The 21821-nt window shown below is 36.6% G+C and overlaps 1 protein-coding gene across 1 annotated transcript in view; it reads right to left on the reverse strand.

Annotated features, from left to right (window-relative positions):
- Positions 1 to 15847: 15847 nt before the first annotated feature.
- RAP2A (RAP2A, member of RAS oncogene family) overlaps positions 15848 to 21821 on the reverse strand; it is a 38482-nt gene continuing 32508 nt past the window's right edge. Inside the window, exon 2 of the mRNA XM_069467083.1 lies at positions 15848 to 20750. Within this exon, the coding sequence (XP_069323184.1) occupies positions 20513 to 20750 (238 nt within the window). The 3' untranslated portion in view covers positions 15848 to 20512. The remainder of the gene's footprint in view (positions 20751 to 21821) is intronic.

Below are 21821 nucleotides of genomic sequence, written 5' to 3' on the forward strand. Positions count from 1 at the left end.
TCGCAAAGGCACTTCTTCTAAGAATTCTTGATGCTACCCCAAGCTGAATTTAGACCTTTATCCACTGTTGCACCACAGTAGTTCTTTAGAGCATTTTTCTCACTGTTCCATGATAATTAGCATACGCACTTTGTTTCTCCATCTAGACAGCAAGACTCTGGGCAGCAGATACTGTATTCTATTTAATCTTTATGTATAAAGAGCCTAGCAGAGTGTATTTATGTAATCAATGCCAAATCAATGTTGGATGGATGGATGGATAGATGGACAAATGGAAATGATATAATTTGGAGTTTAGGATATTTTCTAAATTCTTAGATCGAGTAACTGGGAAGACGTTTCCATTATTATTTGAAATAGAGGGTGTAAGAAAAAGAACAAATTTGGTGGGCTACAGTGAGGTTGGTTTGGGACATAATGCATTTGTGGCACCGTGGAACATCTATGAGCACCAGGCAGTTATAAACTTCCAGGCTTCAGTATCCTCATAGATAAAGCTGAGTGTCTGGACAAGGTGATCTCCAGGTTATCTTCAAGATCCTTGATACCAAATCTAATACCTAAGCATAAAGAAGAGTAGAATTTACAGAGATTTAATGTTGGCTTTAAAACGTGGGAATCCTCTGAGGATCAGCAAAAAGGCAATTTACTGTTCGATTTTTAAAGTATTTGGTTCTGTGATACCTTCTTCCACTCCTCAAAGTGATGCATATCATTTACGTTTAAATGAAAGTGAATTCAAATCGATTTATCTTTGACAGATAATTCTTGAGATACTTCTCCAGCATGTTGCAAAACCCAGGCTGGAAGTTATTCTTTTAATCCATGTGGCTGAATTCTCAGAGAGGTTGGGAATGGCTTCTGCGAAGTCCTGAGACTAGAAGAGAGCCCAAGGGTGGGTTGATTCATTGGTATCTACCTACTAACAAGGATAAATAAGACGATCTCTCAAGTCGCTTTCAGTCCTTGGATTCTTTGATGTTAGTCTCCACCTTCTTGCACTGAGCCAATATTTTTATTGTCCGGGCCTATTATTTTGCAAACTCTACAACTCTTTCTGCCAAAACCAAATGCTATCTCTTTTCCCCCTAGATGATTAATTCACACATGCTTGGACCAATATATACATCCACATGCCAGCAGTCAATGTTTTAGCTCCTCTTCTATCAAGATTGTCCCTCTGCCCAGGGCTAAAAAAGCCAGAAAGATCAGTGCCAAACAGTACGTGCTTTTCATATTGATTCTCCTTCTTAAAATTAATCTCTTTGCAGACTGCTGAATATTTTATTTGTGGTAAGTGTTTCTTTTTTTCCCTCTCATGCCTTCACTGGAGCTGCTTCTTATCTTTTTAAATACTTTAAAGACAATGGGTGTAAATATAAAGGATGTTCTGCTATGTTCTATCTATTTGCACAGGCCCTGGAGATTTCTGATTCTCAAAAAGTCGACATAGACATTTACAACACAAATACCCACAAAGAAAAATGACACAGTCCTTGATTTTTATTCACTTTTCAAGGTGAATAAAAATTCATCTTGAATTAAAACAGAGCAGTTTTAAGTATTTAAGTCATCCATATAATATTCAGACAATCACTGGACTCAGCAAAATTTGACCCAATTGGTTTCTGATCCAATACTCGAGATTCCCATTATGTTATAATTCATCTTGTTTCAGTAGCTATAATTATCAAATCTATTGTCACAAACTCCTATTAAAAACGTACATAGAAACACATAAAGTTTAAAAAAACAGGCTTTTATTTACCATATTATGTAAATAATGTTTAAATTAACAATCCTGTAAGATATTGAATGAATGTTTCAATCTATAGAGATGCAGATACTATCTTTGATTCACAATCTATGAATGTGTTCAGAGTAGTTTCAGATGAAGTGCATTTTATTAGGCTTTAGTTATTTGGGAAAGTGTAAGCTGTTTTTGGCATTATGGTAATGTCAATGCATCAGAATATTTAATTTGAAAGAAAACTCAATGCTAACGATCCTGGATATGTAGGAAGAAAGGGGCTGAGAGGGCTGAGATGGATTGGGGGATCCATTGAGCGTTTATACTACAAGCCCAAGGAGGCCAAACTAGCAAATCCTAATTCCAAACACACTCTCTGGTCTGTTATTCCCATTTTAATCACTTGTTTTTGCTAACTCTATTCTAACTCAGTTTTTTTCCCCTATGCTGCTGAAAGAGTATGTTGAATAGCTCTCATTTTCTAAATACAATACATTTTAAAATTATACATTGTTTGCTATTTTTCTATTTAAAATTTTGTCTTCTGGATTTAGTTTCTCGGGATAAAACTTGAATTTTCCAATCCTAGCCACACATAAATCGGGAATAACCTCCAAACAACTTTTAGGACTGTCTCCATTTTTTAGTTGAGGTAATGGAGGTGGATAGAGGTAAAGTAATTTGGACAGCCATACAGCTAGTGAGTAAATAGGAATTCTCCCCAAGATTTGACATGTCCCAAGGACCATGTTCATTTCCTCAATAATATAGGAAATCATTATATACAGGTACTCTGTAATTTTCACTAAATGGGAGAATCTCCATTAACAAGAATCCAAATACCTGTGACCCTCAATTTTTTTTAAATAAAATTACTTTTTTAAGAGAAAGAGAAAAATTACAACAGTAACTATGTCAATAGCAATTAAGACATAAATATTTGTATCTACAATTCCAGGGCTATTATGTTATTCCCCTAAAACCACATTTGGTCTAATAGTCTACTCTTTAATATTGTATTATAAATACCATAGAATGATTAATATTTTCAGAGATAACCTCAAGCCTTTTAAATGACCCAAATTGAGCCAAAATATTAATCAAGCTAATTAAACCATACTGAGGCAGGAAATACATATATGTTTTATTTCATTTAAAGAGTGCTTAGATCTTATACTTCAATTTCTTGTTTTATAGCGGACTATCTGTTCTGAGATACCTTATTTTAAATAATATGTATTTTCAATCATAAAACAAGTAATTGCTTATTGTAGAATATTTGGAAAATACAGAAAAATATAAAGTAATTCAATAATTCAGAGATATATGTTATACTTTCTTTTTTGCATATATAGATATATATATATCTATATGGCTTTAACTTTAAAAATTGGGATTATACAGTATATACATTCTTTATTCTGCTCTGAGCATTTTACTATGCCATTTATAATTCTTTATTTGCATAAATATACATAGCCTAAAGTAGTCTCATGGAGATATATCATATTTTACTTAATAGTTTCACTGCTGAATATTTGATTTGCTATATATAATACAACAACTAAGATATTTTTCCCTATCTAATTTTTTCTTGGGTTAGATTTCTAGAAACAGAATTACTTTATTAAAGGTAGAAACATGTTTGAAGCTCTTGATAAGTATTGTTAAATTACTCTCCAGTAATTTATGCTCAAATCCTTGTAATAAAATGCTATAGTATTTGCATATAACCTACCCATAACCTTCTGTATACTTTAAATCACCTTAGGTTACTTATAATACCTAATAGTTAAATAATGTGAATGCTGTATAAATAGTTGTTACACTGTATTGTGTTTTATTTGTATTATTTTTATTGTATTATTATTTTTATGGGATTTTTTTTTCAAATATTGTCTATCTGTGTTTGGTTGAGTCCATGGATGTGGAACCTACAGGTACAATGGGCCAGCTGTATTTGTGTTCCTTTTTAGTTATAATAGTTTTCCAATTGATTTTCTTAAGTTTTTCAAATAGAAATTCTGCAGCATTTTACTCTCTCAGGTCCACCTTACCACACCACTACCAGCAATGGCTATGATTGCAGCACGTGTAGATTCGTAATACAATGTCATTATAAATTATTTTCTTTACCAGGTTTAAAAATGAGCCTCTTTTGATTCATGGAACACCTTTTCCTAAAGGCTCTGTTATCTAATAAAACAACAGTAAAAGTGTGGCGGGTACTATGCTAAGTGATAAAATTATCTCATTTAGTTTTAACTACAACTTCATGATATATGTATAATTATATTCATTTTCTAGATGAAGAAATTATTTTATAAAAATTTAATCACTTGCCCAAGATAACCCCATTAGGAGTTGGTACAGAATCAACCAGGTCTGACTCCAAAATATGTATAAAATTGTATTTATTTATTCATTTTAATTATTATAGTTTTATTGAATACTTTAAGATCAGGCACCCAGAATCCCCTCACATTTCTCTACATTATTGCTTGTTTGACCCCTCCAAAGCTCATATTGGAATCTGATCCTAATGTTGGAGGTGGGACTGAGTGGGTGGAGTTTGGGTAGTGGGGGCAGATCCCTCATAACTGCCTTGATGCAGTCCCGGCTATAAGGAGTGAGTTCTCACTCTGTAATTTCCCACAAGAGCTGGTTGTTTCAAAGAGCCTGGTACCTCCCTCTCCCCTCTCTCTTACTTCCTCTTTTGCCATGTGATCTTTGGCACACACTGGAAGCAGCCTGAGCCCCTCACCCCATGCAAATGCTGGCACCATGCTTCTCTTACAGTCTGCCGCGAGCCAAATAAACCTCTTTTCTTTATAAATGACCTAGCCTCAGGTATTTCTTCATAGCAACACAAATGGACTAAGGCAATTATTAAAATATTCTGATCTTTTTCTTTCAATTTATTTTCTAGATGAACTATATACAGTAATCATTTTATCGATTCCCTCAAAATTGGCATTTTTATTGATGTTGCATTAAAGGAATACATTAAATTCAAGAAAAATAACATCTTAAAGTGCCCAGTCTCCTAGCAACATGATATCAAGATATCTCTTAGGAACATGATTTAGTTTGGTGGTTTCCTTCAACATTGTTTGTTCACCTTTCTCTTTTTTTATTTGCTTCCTTCTCTCTCTCTGTATTTTTTTTTTTTTTGGCAATAGTAAGTGGGATTTTTAAAAGTTATCTTTTAACTTACTATGGTTAGCATGGATTTATGTGTACCCTGAGATTTCCCTTGCTATCCTGGGAGGTTTGTTCCAGGACCCAGTTGGATACCAAAATCTATGGATGCTCAAATCCTTGTAATAAAATGCTATAGTATTTGCATATAACCTACCCATAACCTTCTGTATACTTTAAATCACCTTAGGTTACTTATAATACCTAATATGTTAAATAATGTGAATGCTGTATAAATAGTTGTTACACTGTATTGTGTTTTATTTGTATTATTTTTATTGTATTATTATTTTTATGGGATTTTTTTTTCAAATATTGTCTATCTGTGTTTGGTTGAATCCATGGATGTGGAACCTACAGGTACAATGGGCCAGCTGTATTTGTGTTCCTTTTTAGTTATAATAGTTTTCCAATTGATTTTCTTAAGTTTTTCAAATAGAAAGTTGTATATTTGCAATATTTTTTCTCTTAATTTCTACTATTTCATATCTCTACCTTAGAACTTCTTCTTGTCTTATTAAATTGGGTAAAACTTTTGGAAGAGTGTTAGATATTGATGACATGGTAATCATAAGGGATACTCCTTTTTGTCTTTTAGCACACTGAGATTATTTTTAGTATTTTGCCTTTAAGTTAATGTGAATGTGTGTGCGTATTTACTGTGGTAACATACAGGGATGATGCAGTCAGTGGAGATTCCACCTTGACTTTGGCACCCTTTCAGTTTTTAGTTTTCGGTATTGTCGTGGGCAATTTCATGGGGAATTAGAAACTGATATATGGCCCCCAAACTTGCTGCTATTGTAACTCTGAAATGAACACATAAATTTTAGAAAGATTTTCAACAAATGGCACAATACATTATTGCCTAATTAACTTTAAAATTCAGTCCATTTCCCCAAGCATCTCAGTCTTCTGAGGTAAGATTATAATTGGCTTTTCCTAATTAGATTTATCCCACACTCCATTATTTTACATTATACATGCTATTTCCACCTCCCACTATGATTTATGGTTTCCCACATCAGGACTAGAGAAAGTCAAACTTGAAGTTAATGAAGAACAAACTCCTGAGCTTCAAGTCCGCCACTCACTGTTCTGGCCTAGACCTGGTGGTGTGCACTGGGGAACAGGAGGACTTGGCTCGGGCTTTCTCATCTCCTGAGCTCTTGTTCCCTGGGCTTAGATAACCTCATACTTAAACCTAGCCCCAGGACTATAAGGAACTAGGTTTTCCTGAGGCTGAAAATACATAGGCCTATAAGGGTGGATACATGGCATTATGTATTTGTCAAAACCCATAGAATGTACATCATAAGTGAACCCTAAAGTCAACGATGGACTTTGGGGGATAACAAAGTGCCACTGCAGGTTTATTGATTGCAACAAATGCACCACTCTGCTACAGGATGTTGATAGTGGGGGAGGCTGTGGGTGTGGGGGAAAGGGATATATGGGAACTCTCTGCACTTCTCAGTTTTTCTGTGAACCTAAAACTGCTCTTAAAAGTAATGTCTATTTAAAAATATATATGGCTAAATAGCCCCCAAATATGATCCCGATGTCATGCTTATGGACTCCATCTCTACTTCTGTTGAATGTCTAGCAACTTCCCATGGGACATTCTTATGTCATTGTTTAGGAATCTAAGTCCAACAGGGCTAATTTCTCAGGACTCTTTGATCCCTAATCTGTCTTCCTACCCCTCTCTTCTTTTGTTTCTTCTTTACTTCCAAGCCATTTTCCTACAGTGAAAGATCCAAGGGGGGACCTGCTATAAAATAATCATGCCCCTAAATACCTCGCTTGAGTCCTCTCCTCATTGTCTACATTTCAAAACATTGCTTCCCATTGGTTGGTGTCGTCACTATGCCTGAAATCTGAAACAAACAAAACCCCTCCTTTTCCTGGAATATTATAAATAGAGTGTTTCAAAATCTGCCCCTTTATAGAAAAGCCAGAAAATTATTCTATAAACATTAAACATTGGTAGAAATGTATGTTAACGAATAAACAAGTGATAGTGATCCCAAGACTAACAACAAAATAGTCCCCACTTGGTAGCTGATGGTACTATTTGTCACGTTATACACAGGAGCCACAAGAACATCTGGTACAAATCTGCAGAGTTGGTTATTTTTATCTCAAGGACACTGTAAATAGTGTAGTTTTGTTTTCCTCTTGGCTTTGGCTGCCAGGGAACTCAGAAACAAGTATGAAGAATTTGGCTCCCAAAAATACAGGACCATTTGGCATGAAATCATGAAAGACAAGTTCACCCTTGTGTTTTTTTCCCCCTTATTTTTCTATTATATTCACTTTGCTCTTTTTTCCTAGTAAACTTATATGGTATGCATTTCTGCAAGCTTCCCAAAATATCAAAAGGAGAGAAGAACATTCAGGAATTTTTATACGATATTGCAATTCTTAGCATGAATGTTTCTGCCTTTACAAATTTTTCTTGGCCAGTTTAATCACATGCTATTTTCCCTTTGTCATTTGATACATACGTGGACCATATAAACTAAGGGAATACAACACCAATGCAAATATTAGTTTGACTCAAACATAATTGGGAATCAAATTTTTCAGAAAAGCACATAATGCAATAAGTTCCCAAGATAAGTGATTATGACTTTAGTATTAATTGTATTATTATTACAAGTACTATTACCTGTGCTATTTTTTCTTTTTCTGGTTGGTATGTATTTTTGGCAAAAAAAAAAAAAAAAAAAATTTGCTTTGGAATGAAGCTTTCCTTTTTTTTATTTATTTTATGGCAGCTTATTATGGGGGTACAAAAGTTCAGGCTATATATATTGCCCATGCCCTCCCATCCCCCTGAGTCAGAGCTTCAAGCGTGTCCATTCCCCAGACAGTGCGCATCGCACTCATCATGTAGGTATGCACCCATCCCTGCCCCCCACCCCCCACCTCTGTCCGATACCCAATTGGTGTCATTCCCAAATGTGCACTTAGGTGATGATCAGGGGAACCAGAAGCTTTCCTTTTTATAACATGATATTAATACATGAATCGGTAGGAATTGTTGTATATTCACCCTGCCTTTTTTTTTTAATGTGACCATGGAAACATGGCGAGTAGCTAATAAATCCTTGATGATACTCAGGCTGCTTTGATTTTACTGTCCTTCTGTATCTGTTGTTAATGTTGGATTAATTGCAGCACATAATATACCAGATGGCAACAGTAGGTGTGTGCCACATAATTTTTTATTCAGACCTATAACAGTGTCTCCTACATAATCAATGCTTCATATTTCTTGAATAAATGATTGCAAGAATAATGGGATGAATGGATGAAGAATAAAACAAATCAGGCTAAATCTTAAAAATGAGCTCTGGCAAGGCTGCTTGAGAGAAAGGGATTCTACTGTGAGCGACTCAGAATCCATGCTAGAAAACTACTGTTAATAAGAGAACCTGAAATTTTCCTTAATATTGACATTGCTAGGACATTGTTTTAGGCTTTTATCATCCTGACAGCAGACTTTATTAAAGCTGAATACTTGATGAGGTTCTCTGTTGAGATGGCCAAAAGCTGCAGTCCCCAGCCTTTTTGTTGGGGACCGGTTTCATGGAAGATAGTTTTTCCGTGGACTGGGGTGGGGTGGGGATGGTTTCAGGATGATTCAAACACATTATATTTATCGTGCAGTCAAACCTCTCTGCTAATGATAATCTGTATTTGCAGCCACTCAGTACCACTGCCTCAGTCCACCTCAGCTCGTCAGGCATTAGATTCTCATAAGGAACATAACCTAGATCCCTCGCATGTGCAGTTTATAGTAGGGTTCATGCTCCTATGAGAGTCTAATGCCACCACTGATCTGACAGGAGACGGAGCTCAGGCGGTGATGTGAGCAATGGGGAGCAGCTGTAAATACTGATGAAGCTTCACTTACTTGCCCACTGCTCACCTCCTGCTGTGCAGCCTGGTTCCCAGCAAGCCACGGACTGGTACCAGTCTGTAGCTTGGGGGTTGGGGACCACAGGCCTGAAGGATTCCAGGCATCAGAATTTTATTCTATGTGCTAACTTCTGTTCTTTACTCTTTAAAAATTTAAAGGCAGCTGAAAAAGAACCAATTGCAAGGGAAGGGAAACAAAAAAGTCAACATCCAAGCTCCATCTCACATGTACAGGACTGGCTACATAATTTGAGGAGCTCATTGCATAAATTCAGAGCCCTTGTTTAAAATCATTAAGAATTTCAAGATTACGACAACAAAGCATTAAACTTAGCACTGGTTTCTTCTAAGTGTGAGGCCATATATGACTGTACAGATTGCCCACCCATAAAGCTAGCTCTGCGTATAATATTGGCTTTGTACAAATAAAATTGAATAAGTCTGATATATAAGCAAATTTTTTTATCTGAATGTGGTACTGTTTAATAGAACTTTCTGCAGTGATGGAAATGTTCTATATCTCTGCTGTCCAATATGCGTAGCCACTACCTACCTGTGGCTACTACTGAGTACGTAAAATGTGGCTAATAAGACTTGAAATTTGACTAGTGCTACTGAACAATTATATTTTAATTCTATTTAATTTTAATTAGTATAAATATTAATGGCTACATGTGGATGTGGCCAATGACTACCATATTGAACAGAACCATTTAATCAATCAACCAAACTGCAGACAATAAAGAATATAAAAGAATCTGTACCAATGGAAAGCAAACAATGCCTTTTATATTAACTGTCTTGAGCAACTGACAACAGCTAAGTTTGCATGTTAACCCGAGGGAAAGTTTCAGCATAGCTTTTAAACTCATAAATAGAACAAGAAATTGCTGTAAGATGCAGAACTGGGAAACTTTGGATCCCTGCCTCCAAAATTTGCTAAGGGTAGAGAGTTTCCATGGCAATGGAGAATCCATCCAAATGCAATTAAAAGTGAGTGACTAGGGTATCTATATTGTTCAGTTCTAGTACATTTTACCTTTAATTATATTTTTCTAAGCCCCTGATGTGCTAATATGTCAGACAATATTTGTTCAGGACTTGGGCTGACAAGTCATTGTAAGAAGAAAGAAAAGAGGACGCAGTCATCTTCAGGGAACATTAGGAGCTCTGCAGATAGAAAGAAATGAGAAGAAAAGGTGTATCCTTTTGCTACTATTTGGAATCCCTTCAAATAGTAAGAAGAGGAGCCATCATTTTACGGTTTTCCACTTAGGATCACATTTCCCCACCAAGGACTCCTGCCAACTCTTACCCTTGCAGGACTCTCCCTTCTTTCTTCCCAAGAAGTATCTGCCTTTGCTCTCCAGCTGAGTTCCGGTGTCCCAGCCTTTCCTGCCTGCTCTTGTGCCCTCCAAACCCCGAGCCCAAGGCCATGGGCAGCCCTGTGAGGTTCCAACACAGGAGTCCTGACAGATATTATGGCAAACAGCGACAATCACCATTGTCCTAGTTTAAAGTTAATATTGAGCAATCAGTTCTGTTGTGTGTGATATCTGGAAAAAAGTTGGTCATTAAAAAAATGTATACAATGAATACTACTACTGGTATGAGTGAATGAGAAGAGTTTCGTGCACTTTTCTTTTGTTTTAGTTACAAATCACATGTCCCTGGGTAGTAAAGGGGAACACAGGCAGTTGTTGAAGCCAGCTGCTCAAGTGAGCTAATTCGCCTCCCTGAAAGATCTTTATTGCGAGAAAAACCACCACGGAAACCACCGGGCCAAAATCATTCTCAAAAGGAAATAATGTTAATGACTTAATTAGCAATTGTCTGTGTTTAGGATGTGGAGAAAATCCAGCGACATGGGGCCACGGAAGGTCCTCCTGGCAAACCAGGCAAAAGGAAGGACTGAAAAGAGGACAGGAGCCGGAAGGAAGAGTAAAGCAGCTGAATTGGTTTAGGGGACCAACTGATGTCCATCCCAAATCTTCCATTCAAGTTTCAGGGGGTGAACGCTGCAGTTACTTATTTGCTCTTGCTTTCGCCCAGGACAGCGGTAACCAGGCTTTCTTTAGTTTGTCTTGGTCAGCCGCAAGGCAGCAAAAGATCAGAATCCAGGCTCTTTGGGCAGTGACTATTACAAGCATCACTTATTTTGCAATGAAACCCTGGTTTAACCCAGTGGTTCCCAGTGGGAGAGGAGTAGAGCACAATCCGTAATAGAAGGAGGTTTCCAAATTTCCAGGGCACGAGAAAGACTGGCTTGTTCTACAGAGATCCACACAGATTTTGATGCAATCATTTAGGGGCAGGGCCCATTTTCCTTCTTCTGAGTCTCTATAAGCAATAAAAGTTTCCTGATGGACCTACATTGCATGTGCGAAGGATGAGGGGACAGGAAAAATGTGAGGAGGCATTGTTTCCATTGTTTTCTTTTTCCTTCTTTTTTTTTTTTTTTAAAAAAAATATCTCTTATATCTAGGACAGCCCCTTACCTACACCACTATTTTTGTCTTTCAAGACATTTACATTTTTTTTTATTTCAGCTTATTATGGGGGTACAAAAGTTTAGGTTATGTATATTGCCCATGCCCCCCCATCCCCCCGAGTCAGAGCTTCAAGCGTGTCCATTCCCCAGACAGTGCGCATCGCACTCATTATGTAGGTATACACCCATCCCGCCCCCCTCATCTGCCTGACACCCAATTGGTATTATTCCCAAATGTGCACTTAGGTGATGATCAGGGAAACCAATTTGCTGGTGAGAACATGTGGTGCTTATTTTTCCATTCTTGGGATACTTCACTTAGTAGAATGGGTTATTTTTGAAGCATCCAAACCTATTCTTGTGGAATGTCTCACGATGTGGATTTGCCTGATTGCTTTCCCATGATTAGATTCAGGTTAAGAATACCACATACGTGACATGGGGTGTGCTTCCCTTTGTGTCTCAGTGGGGCCCATGATGGATTTTGCTCCACTGTTGGTGGTGCTTGGTTCGATCACCTGGTTCAGGTGGTATCAGCCAGATCTCACCACTGAAAAGCCACCTCTTTGCCTTGGTAACTAAGAAGTACTTTGTAAATGTCTGTTTCCCTATAACCTTTGTACCCAGTGGTCTTAGCATTTCTGATCCTTGCCTGGACCTACTTTTATATGGGAGATTACAAAATGATGATTTCTTGACTCTTATCAGTTTTCTTCTATTAGCTAGTATCCCTCTGTAAATGCCCAGTCCTCCTTATTAGTATTGTTTTTTAATTTCACTATGAACGCTTGGATTCAGTTTTTTCTTAACATCTTTTTTGTAGAACATCATACCGTTTGTCCTGAGATATATTTTCCAAACTGTGATATACTAGTCCTGTGAAATATATAATATTATGTATATATTACACATTATAAATACATATATTTCACAGCACTTCACAAATATAATAGATAATATGTAATAGTCCTGTGAAATGCTCTGAGGAAAAAAGCATTCTATGGTTAAATACTTTCGGGGACATAATGTATCTCCCATCTCTCATGATGTTACGTAATCCACATCAGGATATTGAAAACTTCAAGAACCTGCTTCACGTTGTTTAACCAGGTGTATCTCAACCTGGAGAAACCTTTTTCCTATTCAACACCAACTTAGTACTTGATGAAATACATTCAGGGAAATGCTGGCCAAAAGCCAGCCCTGTTAATTAAATGTTTAAATATTTCATCAATAATAAGAAACAAAGACTGATTAATGATGGTTGGTGTATCACTGTTCAACAAACTCAACTCAGCATACCACTGAGGGACTGGAGGTCAAAAATGACCCTAAAGTAGGCAAAGATTTCATAAAAAGAACACAAAAACAATGAAACATCAAAGAAAAGATTGATGCATTGACTTCATTAAAATTACAAACTTCTGCATAACAGAAGACACCAACAAGAGTATAAAAAGACAAGCTTCAGACTGACATAGTATACTGTATTTATAAACATGTGTCCAGAAAATATAAAGGACTCCCACATATATATAAGAAAAAGATTAAATAAATCTTTTTGAGTTGTTTAATTCAATAAAACAAAAGACATAAACAGCACTTCACAAAAGAGGATAACCAATGACCAATATGCATGTGAATATACTGGCCTTAGAGAAACACCAAGTCAAATCCACAATGACCTACCAATACACACCCACCAGAATGACTGAAATGGTAAACGAGAAAGACTGACAGTGCCAGGTATGTGTGTGGAGGTGTGAAGTTGGTAGAAACTGTGAGGTGCTACCTGGATCGCCTTTCAATCAAGTGATTTTTGCCCCAGTTGCAGCTGAAAACGCTAGGTCTTCACTTTTCAATCCTTCAGGGATTGCTTCAGCTGCATCTTGTCCGAGGTCACTGATGGAGGGAGGGGAGAGGGGACTAGGCATTCTGGCCCAACTTGGGGTGATTCTGAGGGCCATTCTAACTCCCCCAGCCCCACTCCAGGTTGTTGTTGGACCTGCATCCCTCAATGTCCAATCTTACTTCCTCCTTTTCTCTTCCACAGGAGTTGTGGGTTCTAAGGACACTCTGTAATAAACATCCTGCACATTAAGCTCTGTATCACAGCCTGCTTCCCAGGTAAGCCATCCTGTGACAGGTGCAATAGGAGTCTCACACATTTCCTGTTTGTGTGAACTGGTACAACCACTCAAGAAAACTATTCATCCATGTCTACCAAAGCCAATAAATAAGCAAATCTTTAGCAATTCCACTCCTAGATATTGACCTAGGAGTGAGCACTGTGTCTGTCCACCAAAAGTCATGTACAAGAATGTTAATAACAGCTTTATTTATAACAGACCCCAAACTGGAAATGATCCAAATGTCTGTCAACTGTAGATTGCCTCCTCTCCTCTTCTCTTCTTCCTGCTCCTCTTCTCTCGTCCCCTCCTCTCTCCTCCTCTTTCTCTCCCTCCCTCGAGAGACTAGAGGGGCCAGAAGAGTTCTCGGACTCACAACTGATCCAGATCCCCTTATCTGGACAGAGTTCTTACAGCAGTATTTGGAGGCCAAATATCTATTAATAATAGCAGCATTTCCCAAATTTTGCTCCAGAGTGTGCTAACGTATTATTATCTGAAGAAAATATCCTGGCATTAGTTTCCGGACATCAGTGGAATTTCTTTGGGTCTTTTTCAAGATGTGAGATGTATTATGCAGGGTTTCCCAAACTTACTTGAGTCTAGAATCATTTTCTGCAGAACATCTCATGGTACAAGAACTCTTCAGAACACACTTGGGGTAACAATCAAAGAAATAAGCAATGTCCATTTGCTGGAACATCCTCTCAGCGGATCTCCCTCTGGCATGTAGATTCACAGATTCTAACTCATGGCTATCTCTTTCCTACCACATAGACATGACTAACAACGGACTAAATAAATTAAGCCCCTGGTTGCGTTGGTTCATACTTCTTTATTTCATGTGTTATACTGTCTTACTCAGATTTTGTGACTCTTTACAGAAATTCTTGTTCCTCCACTAAATAGTATTTAACGTCTTGATGTTAGTAGTTCTCCAGTAAACAATGATTTATTTAAATCACTCCAAGAAACTGTGAATCACTCATCTCCTCTCAGTTTGCAGGAGGGTCTTAGGAAACACTTTCTGATCCTGATGTTTTTAACTAAAAATCTCACTAAAACCTAAAAATGTCTAATATTTAACTCTAGGCATGGAGCCAGCCAGCATTTATTCTCCAGTGTAGTATTGGGTATCATCAACTTTGCTGCTGTTCCCAAACAGGCTCAGTGCCCCCACTGCCCCTTGCAGCTCTTACCCTTAGCCTGAATTCTTCCTTAGGCAGTAGCCCCAGCCTTTAACAGAACCCCAGATAGTACAGAACCCTCCTGTGCTACCATCCACACCCACCCCATCACACAGATACCACAGGTTCCCAGGATGGACTAGCTCAGACTGGTGGATCTTGGGAAGAAACAATGGAGCTAGCAGCAATCTCAGCAGAGGCTGTGCCTGGGACTCTGGCTCAGCCTGGGTTACTGGCGCACTGGCATGTTAAAGTGAGGGAAGTACAAACTATTTCTTGCCAGTAGACTACTTTGTATCTGCCTTGAGAGAAAAGGGAAATGCAGGGGATAACACTAGGATGTCTTTGACATCAGGGCTTATGTGCATGCAAATATCTGTATGGTTGCACAGTGCCAGACACAGGAGTAACCCTCAATATGTAATAGCTCAATGAGCCTGGAATGTGTGGGTTCAATTTAAGTAAAAGAAATAACAGTGGGGAAAAGGTGATTTAGCGATAGAAGTTTAGATGTGCACTTCAACTCTGCCACCTTATTAGTTGTGTGACCTTTATTTTTAGTACTTGGAGTCACAGTTTCTCAAAAGTAACATTGACTTATTCACTCCTCTACTTACGTGTGTTATGTACTGGCCCATGTATATATGTGTATGTTTGCATAGAAATATGTCTGGAATGATTTACATTAATTGTTAACATGGTTGTTTTGGGGAACCGGAAGTTGGGGTGACTTTTCCTTTTCTTTTTTGTATTTTTCACTAACACCTGATTTTTTTTAAGGTAAAAAGGTAAATTATACCCAAAATACTATTAATGTAAAAATGTAAATGTATAACAATGAAATCTTTGATACTTTCCAATCTTTGAAATGGGAGGATCTTATAAAAAATTCCCATAAACTAAACCAAGTATCATTCCTTCAGTTTCTTTCTTTCCTAACTCACGCATACTAAATAGGTCTTTGTATTTACTCTCTCAAGCAGAGTCCTTTACCTCTTCCTCTGCTAATAAGTCTTGGAGGAATCCTTCCTTACAGGGTAACATGAAGACTAGTGGTTCTAAGAAAATATAGGAAGGAATAACACAGCACCTTACCTAGAAGAGCAGAAAATCTTTTAAAACCCAATACTCTATGTGTGGGGTGTAGACAAAAACCATTTAGATGATACTGAAAAATATAAAACCAGTTGAAATTACCCATTTAACAAATGAAGAGCCACTATGTTTTACTAATATTTAATAGCAGCATATATATTTTAAATTAAGAAACAAGTAAAAGGTAAGGTCAACAGCTTTTTGAGTGAGTCTGTGATAATATTCTCTGCTTCATAGATCCTAGAGGTCAGCTGGACTCCAACCTGGGTGGCACCTTTTTCCTTCAGCTATTTATATTTTTATTCATGGACCTCTAATAAACAATAAACAGCACAACTTGGGAGAATTTCAAAATACTACTTTTCAGTCAGCCTCAAGGAAATTCTCCCAATTCAAATTTGAATTTGATAGGTTTCAATAATTCACAATTTAAATGAGAGTATAAAGCTAATCAAACGACATTTATTAACTAAAATATAGGCATATTTTCTTTTAAATATTTGAGAGTGCATCTACAGTGCCTCTGTTATATTCATTCAAATTATTCTTATAATCTCAAACAATGAAGCTTCTCAACTGGTGGAATGCGGCCAGGGGATTTCAACAGTTTGAAGGCAACATAACCAAAAGGCATCCTTGCAACTGGCCTAGTGGATGAATGGGTTCCTTATCAGAGCTGCTGAAGGCTGTATGCAATTCACGGCATCTGTCAACATTCACGGGCCCCATATAGAATCAGCAGGCCCTACAGCCTGGCAGCAACCTTCGCTTCTGGCACCTTCAGACCCACATGACCTGAAAACAAAAAGACAGCTTCAAGCCATCACTGGAAAGACACTGAAACATTTTAGTGATATTGCTAACGTATCTTAATCATCTAGAACAATTCTGTCAACCTTAGCATCAGGCTTCAAATTAACCAGCTATCACACAAAATATAAAATATCATTTATAACTTTGTATTTATGACTAATTTTAAAATCTTTTTCATGTTATTTTTATTTTTAAAAGATGTGCAAATTATCTACTAACTTGGCTTTTTATATGATGAATTCTAAATTTAATTCAGCTTAAATGTTACTGTGTGAGGGGTACTAAATTCATTATATGGCAATTTTTAGTTGTTTTTGTATATAATACATTTCACTCATGGGCATGGACAAAATAAAACAAAACAAATCCAGAGTTTCATTAAATAAATTTATTTGTTAAAATAATTTAACTCCAAATACAACTGTTGAATTTGCATTGAGTTATAACTACAATTCATGTTTTAATTGAAATGTCAAGGTTTAACAACTGACATTGTTACAAAACAATAAACTGTTGTTCAATTTTAAATGGTCAGTTGTATTAGAGCTCAACAATTAACTGTGAACTATATCTCTGGGAAACCTCAAATCAATAATGATAAGTCTGTTTCCAAAACCCACTGCAGTCATTCTTGAAACCCTGATCAAGATTTAATAGATGCACAATGATACGTTAAAATAAAAAAAGACCCCCATAGTCATTAATATTTGATTGGCTAAGGAGACAATTAAAGCTTACTCAGTGCTAACACAAGACTACTGATAAAAACAAAAAATGAAAAAACAAAACAAATGACCCAACAGCAAAAACAAAACAAAGCACTTTCATATTCATACATACACTGACAACATTCACACTGGAAAACCCTTGAAAACAAATACCAGACAGCCTTAGGCAACATTCTGTATACAGAAAAGCATATCAGTAGTATTACCACAGAAAAGAGATGGCAACTGCAGCAATTAGCGTCAAAAATTCAGCCCTAATTCTACAAACCAAAAGACAAAATCATCAAAGCACCTTTCAATAGTGTAAGAAAAGATTTTACGTAATATTTTTGATCAGATGCTGGTTTGTTTGTGTAAACTGAACAAATGAAAGGCATCAGTTACCATCACTATCACAGCTTAAAAGAACCAAAAAGTTGCAACATTAAAAGAAAGAAATTAAAAAAAAAATGCTGCCTTTGTATAAAAGTAAAAAAAACAAAAGAAAGCCTTACCACAATAGCTAAAGAAAAAGTGGGTCTTTGGATCAAACCATAATATTTTTAAGGCATGTTAGAAAAACTCTCACTTAACTAGTTGCTAGTCTGATCAGGGCATAAAATAAATAGCGACCCAAGGTCACCAACTTTCCTCTGTAGCCACCAATATTTCATGTGCCAACAAATGCAATCTTCCTATTCTTAAGCTTTTTATTGCCACCTCAACAAACACATTCATTCAAGCTGTGTTATACTCACACCAGATGGATACCAACAGTAAAAGCACAGGAGGATTTCCAGTTTTGGGATGTCTTTGAGGCCTTGTCACCAAATACGTAGGGCTATGCGGAAACACTGATCAAGTAGCCAAATCAGCTATTACTAACATCTTTACAGTAAAAGCCCACCTTACTGTCTGATACAAACCTTTCCAATTACAACCCATTTTAGATAATCTTTTCCATCTTATATTTTGCCATATCATTCACATTGTTTAACCTGTTATTCATATCTGCATAGCAATCTATAATGTAAAACTGTGGAATCTTTATAGATATTTCTACTACATAATCTTAGTTGTCATAAATTGTTATTAACTATGAATCATTCTGAGAAGTTAGAGGTTCAAAACTCAACCAATTCACTAACAAATATTTCTGCTTCAGTAGATAAATCATACTTTTCGAAATTTTAGGTTTCTCTACATGTTTGAATCAAATTAACTTTTACATAATGAAATTTGTTTCAATAAAATTGGCTAAAAGATTTTGTCCTATGAACAAGGTGCTTCGTAATTGAGGATTATAAAAAAATCATACTGAAGAATGTAAATATTCACAATTCAAAGATTTTTGACAACCAAGGCCTGGTTTCACCCACATATCTCCTCAGTTCCCTCCTCTATGAAAAATACTATCAACCTTTTTTTTTAATCCTCTAAGCTTAATGCCAGTTATTAAACACTTGGGGGGGCTACCAATGATTTCAATGATGCATAAAAGACACTTCAATAATTTAAAAGAAAAAATGTTTTTGATACACTATATTCTGCAGTATAGATTCTCAGTATAGGCAATTATCTCTGACTTGTGCCAAATTCATAGGAACAATAAACACACATGCACACACAAACATACACTCTTCTTTCAGTTACACACGTAAGACCAGAGGTTACTTGCACAAGACTGTGAAAGCCAACAAAATGTGGGGTGGTATGTAGATCGTAGGCTCAGTGATATTGCAGTTCTGAAGGCCAAATTTATCTCCAGAGGCCCAGGTCAAGATAATCTCTTCAGCATTTATAACTCTGAAGTTAGTTGAAAACCCTTCTATACTTGATTGTAAAACTTATGAATAGGTTTTTCCTGTGCCATTAGTCATGCAAATGATAAATACTTCACGGCTATGAAAACCAAAAAAACGTCAGAGCTTGAGCACCTTTTCAAAACAAAATATTCACTCTAGCTTTATTTGCCACTTCAATAATCAGGGCAAAATTGTTCTAAGAAAACCTTTATATAATTCTCCAGGAAAATTAAAGATAAAAGGCTTTTTGTCCCTTACCTTCCACTCTGTAATTTATGTTCTACTTTTAAGCCCAAATTATTTCACATGGTTATTCAATTTTTTAAATGCCTGCAATAAAGCTCTGCTACAGCAAACTTGATTTTGAAAGCAGGTTAGCCAAGGGTCACGCCACAACGATAGCCCTTAAAAGGCGAGAAGGAATTTGCTGCATTTACAAACCTAAAAAATATGCCAGATATTTGTACTGTCCTGTGAGGTTTCTGCAAACGGGAACATATGGATGCAACATGGCTTCATTTTCCTTACATGATGGTACTAGTTTATCTACTAAAATGCTTCTTGTTAGTAAGGCTAGGCAATCTCTTTCCATCACAGTTGCTTCCTTCTTGTTCAGTAAAGTAATAAAGACCACCCCTGCTTGGTTAACAGAGGATGGTCTTGGGGTTTTAATTCTGATCAAAACCTTGTGAAAGCCTCCATTTCCTGTGGCAAAGCAGGTGATTTACAAATACTAAAGCCAGACTGTATTTTTATACAACCTGTTCTGACTTTTGCTCTATCAAGGATTGAAGCATGAGTTAGTTCCATGTCACAAATTAGGATAACATCTACAATTAAGCATCAAATTTGAAAAACAGAAATGTGTCAGCTGAGCAAAGAATCTCTCCCTGTAGTGCTGTTGGCAGGTCAGCTGTTATTATCTTACTTGATGGAATACATTGGTTAGAAGCTCTATCTCAATTCCTGAAATTTAGTACTCTTGTAGGAAAATATTTCTCCTTTACTTATTTGTTTTAAAGAAGATAAAATATTTTAATTGTAAGTGATCATAGGAATTCTTCTGGTTTCTCCCTCATGATTATTTCTAATTTATACAATAGTTGCTTCTGTCAACTCAGTGACAATGCCATCACAGCTTTCAAATGAGATCACCCTGTAGATCGATGAGCTATGCCTTAAAGTTGCAGATGCATACAGGAGACTGAGGACAATGGTGAAAACTGTAGTTACTGAACCCAGATGTTACTCAGAGATATCAACTGACAGTCACTGCTCAATTCTGAATAAGGGCTGCAGTTCTCTGTAGATTCACACCACGCATCCTGCAAACTCTGCTGTAGATGAGTTTTCTGTGGCCTACGATGTTGGGCAAATCCTGTACAGGACAGCCATATTCGGATGCTATTGTATGTTACATGCAGAACAGCAGGGATCATCTTTGTCGGGCTGAGCGGCATAGTTCATCTGCCTCACAATTTCTGCAAAGAGTTCGTCCACCATTGTTTTACTCTTAGCAGAAGTCTCCATAAAGGGGCAGCCCCACTCTTCAGCAAGGGCTCTGCCTTCATTGGACGACACTTCTCTCTCACTTTCCAGGTCCACTTTGTTCCCAACCAAGATGACTGGCACTTTCTCATACCTACGAGAGAATAAACAAAACAGACACATATTGTAGTAGTTAGCACAAAATTAAACAGGCAACATGTATTTTCTTTTTTCACTATACTCCACTATAAATAGTCTTTTTAGCTGCTTGCAAAATTGTTTGTACACCACTTGGCTTGACACCTACCTGAGGGCTTTTTGAAGCTGCTCTCATAGTGGATCATAAATGGGTTTTCCAAAATGATGTTTTTAATTAATCAGTTATACATTCTTTAAAATCAATTTATCTTTCTAGATATACTTGGAAATTTATTCCCAGAAACTCAGACTAAATCCTCTTAATTTAAATTGTTTCCATTCTAAGAGATCCTTACCCAAAATTTCACAGTTGATCATGTAATAGCTCTACTGAGTAAACAACTTACAGTTATCAGTATTTTACTACATTCTGTAAGTACACAAAACTGATTATGTTCTAATAGTTCCTAAATAAGAAAAAAACTAGCAGAAAGCATTCGGATAGAAGCCATGAAATACAACTATATCCTATCCCTTTATAAAACTGTTACAGATTAGCCAGTTGAAAGAGAAACAATTCTGGTTCTTTTCAAACTGACAAAGGTTAAACATTTCAATCATTAGTTTTATTTGATGTTATCTTTCTTTCCCTTCCTAACTAGAATAGATGTCTCCCAGTAACCATGTTTGGAAAAAGCTAAACTAATAAAGCTAGTGAGTGATAAGAAAAGAACAAAGAACAAAGCTCCTAAATCATTTTGGTACCCAAAGATGATTCTCTCTACAATAGGACACAGCACAGGACACAACATATGTCACAGTGTAAAAATATCTGGTGCAGGTTTGCATATTTATTTACTATTCTTGCTCATGCTTGTTCTAAGAAATGTAGCTAATATATTTTCATAAGACTATCATTTTTACTTTAAAGGTCATTCTGAAAGGCTGTTGTGTTTTTGTGATTTTAGTGTAAATCAGTGTGTATGAATTTTCCCTTACACAGAAGGAATCTGTGATTTATAAAGGAGGTAAACAGCAAAAACAGATAAATGTGATTGGACACAGCTAATCTGTCAGAAGAGAAAAC

The sequence above is a fragment of the Eulemur rufifrons genome, chromosome 4 (assembly GCF_041146395.1).
Source record: "Eulemur rufifrons isolate Redbay chromosome 4, OSU_ERuf_1, whole genome shotgun sequence".
NCBI classification, from domain to species: domain Eukaryota; kingdom Metazoa; phylum Chordata; class Mammalia; order Primates; family Lemuridae; genus Eulemur; species Eulemur rufifrons.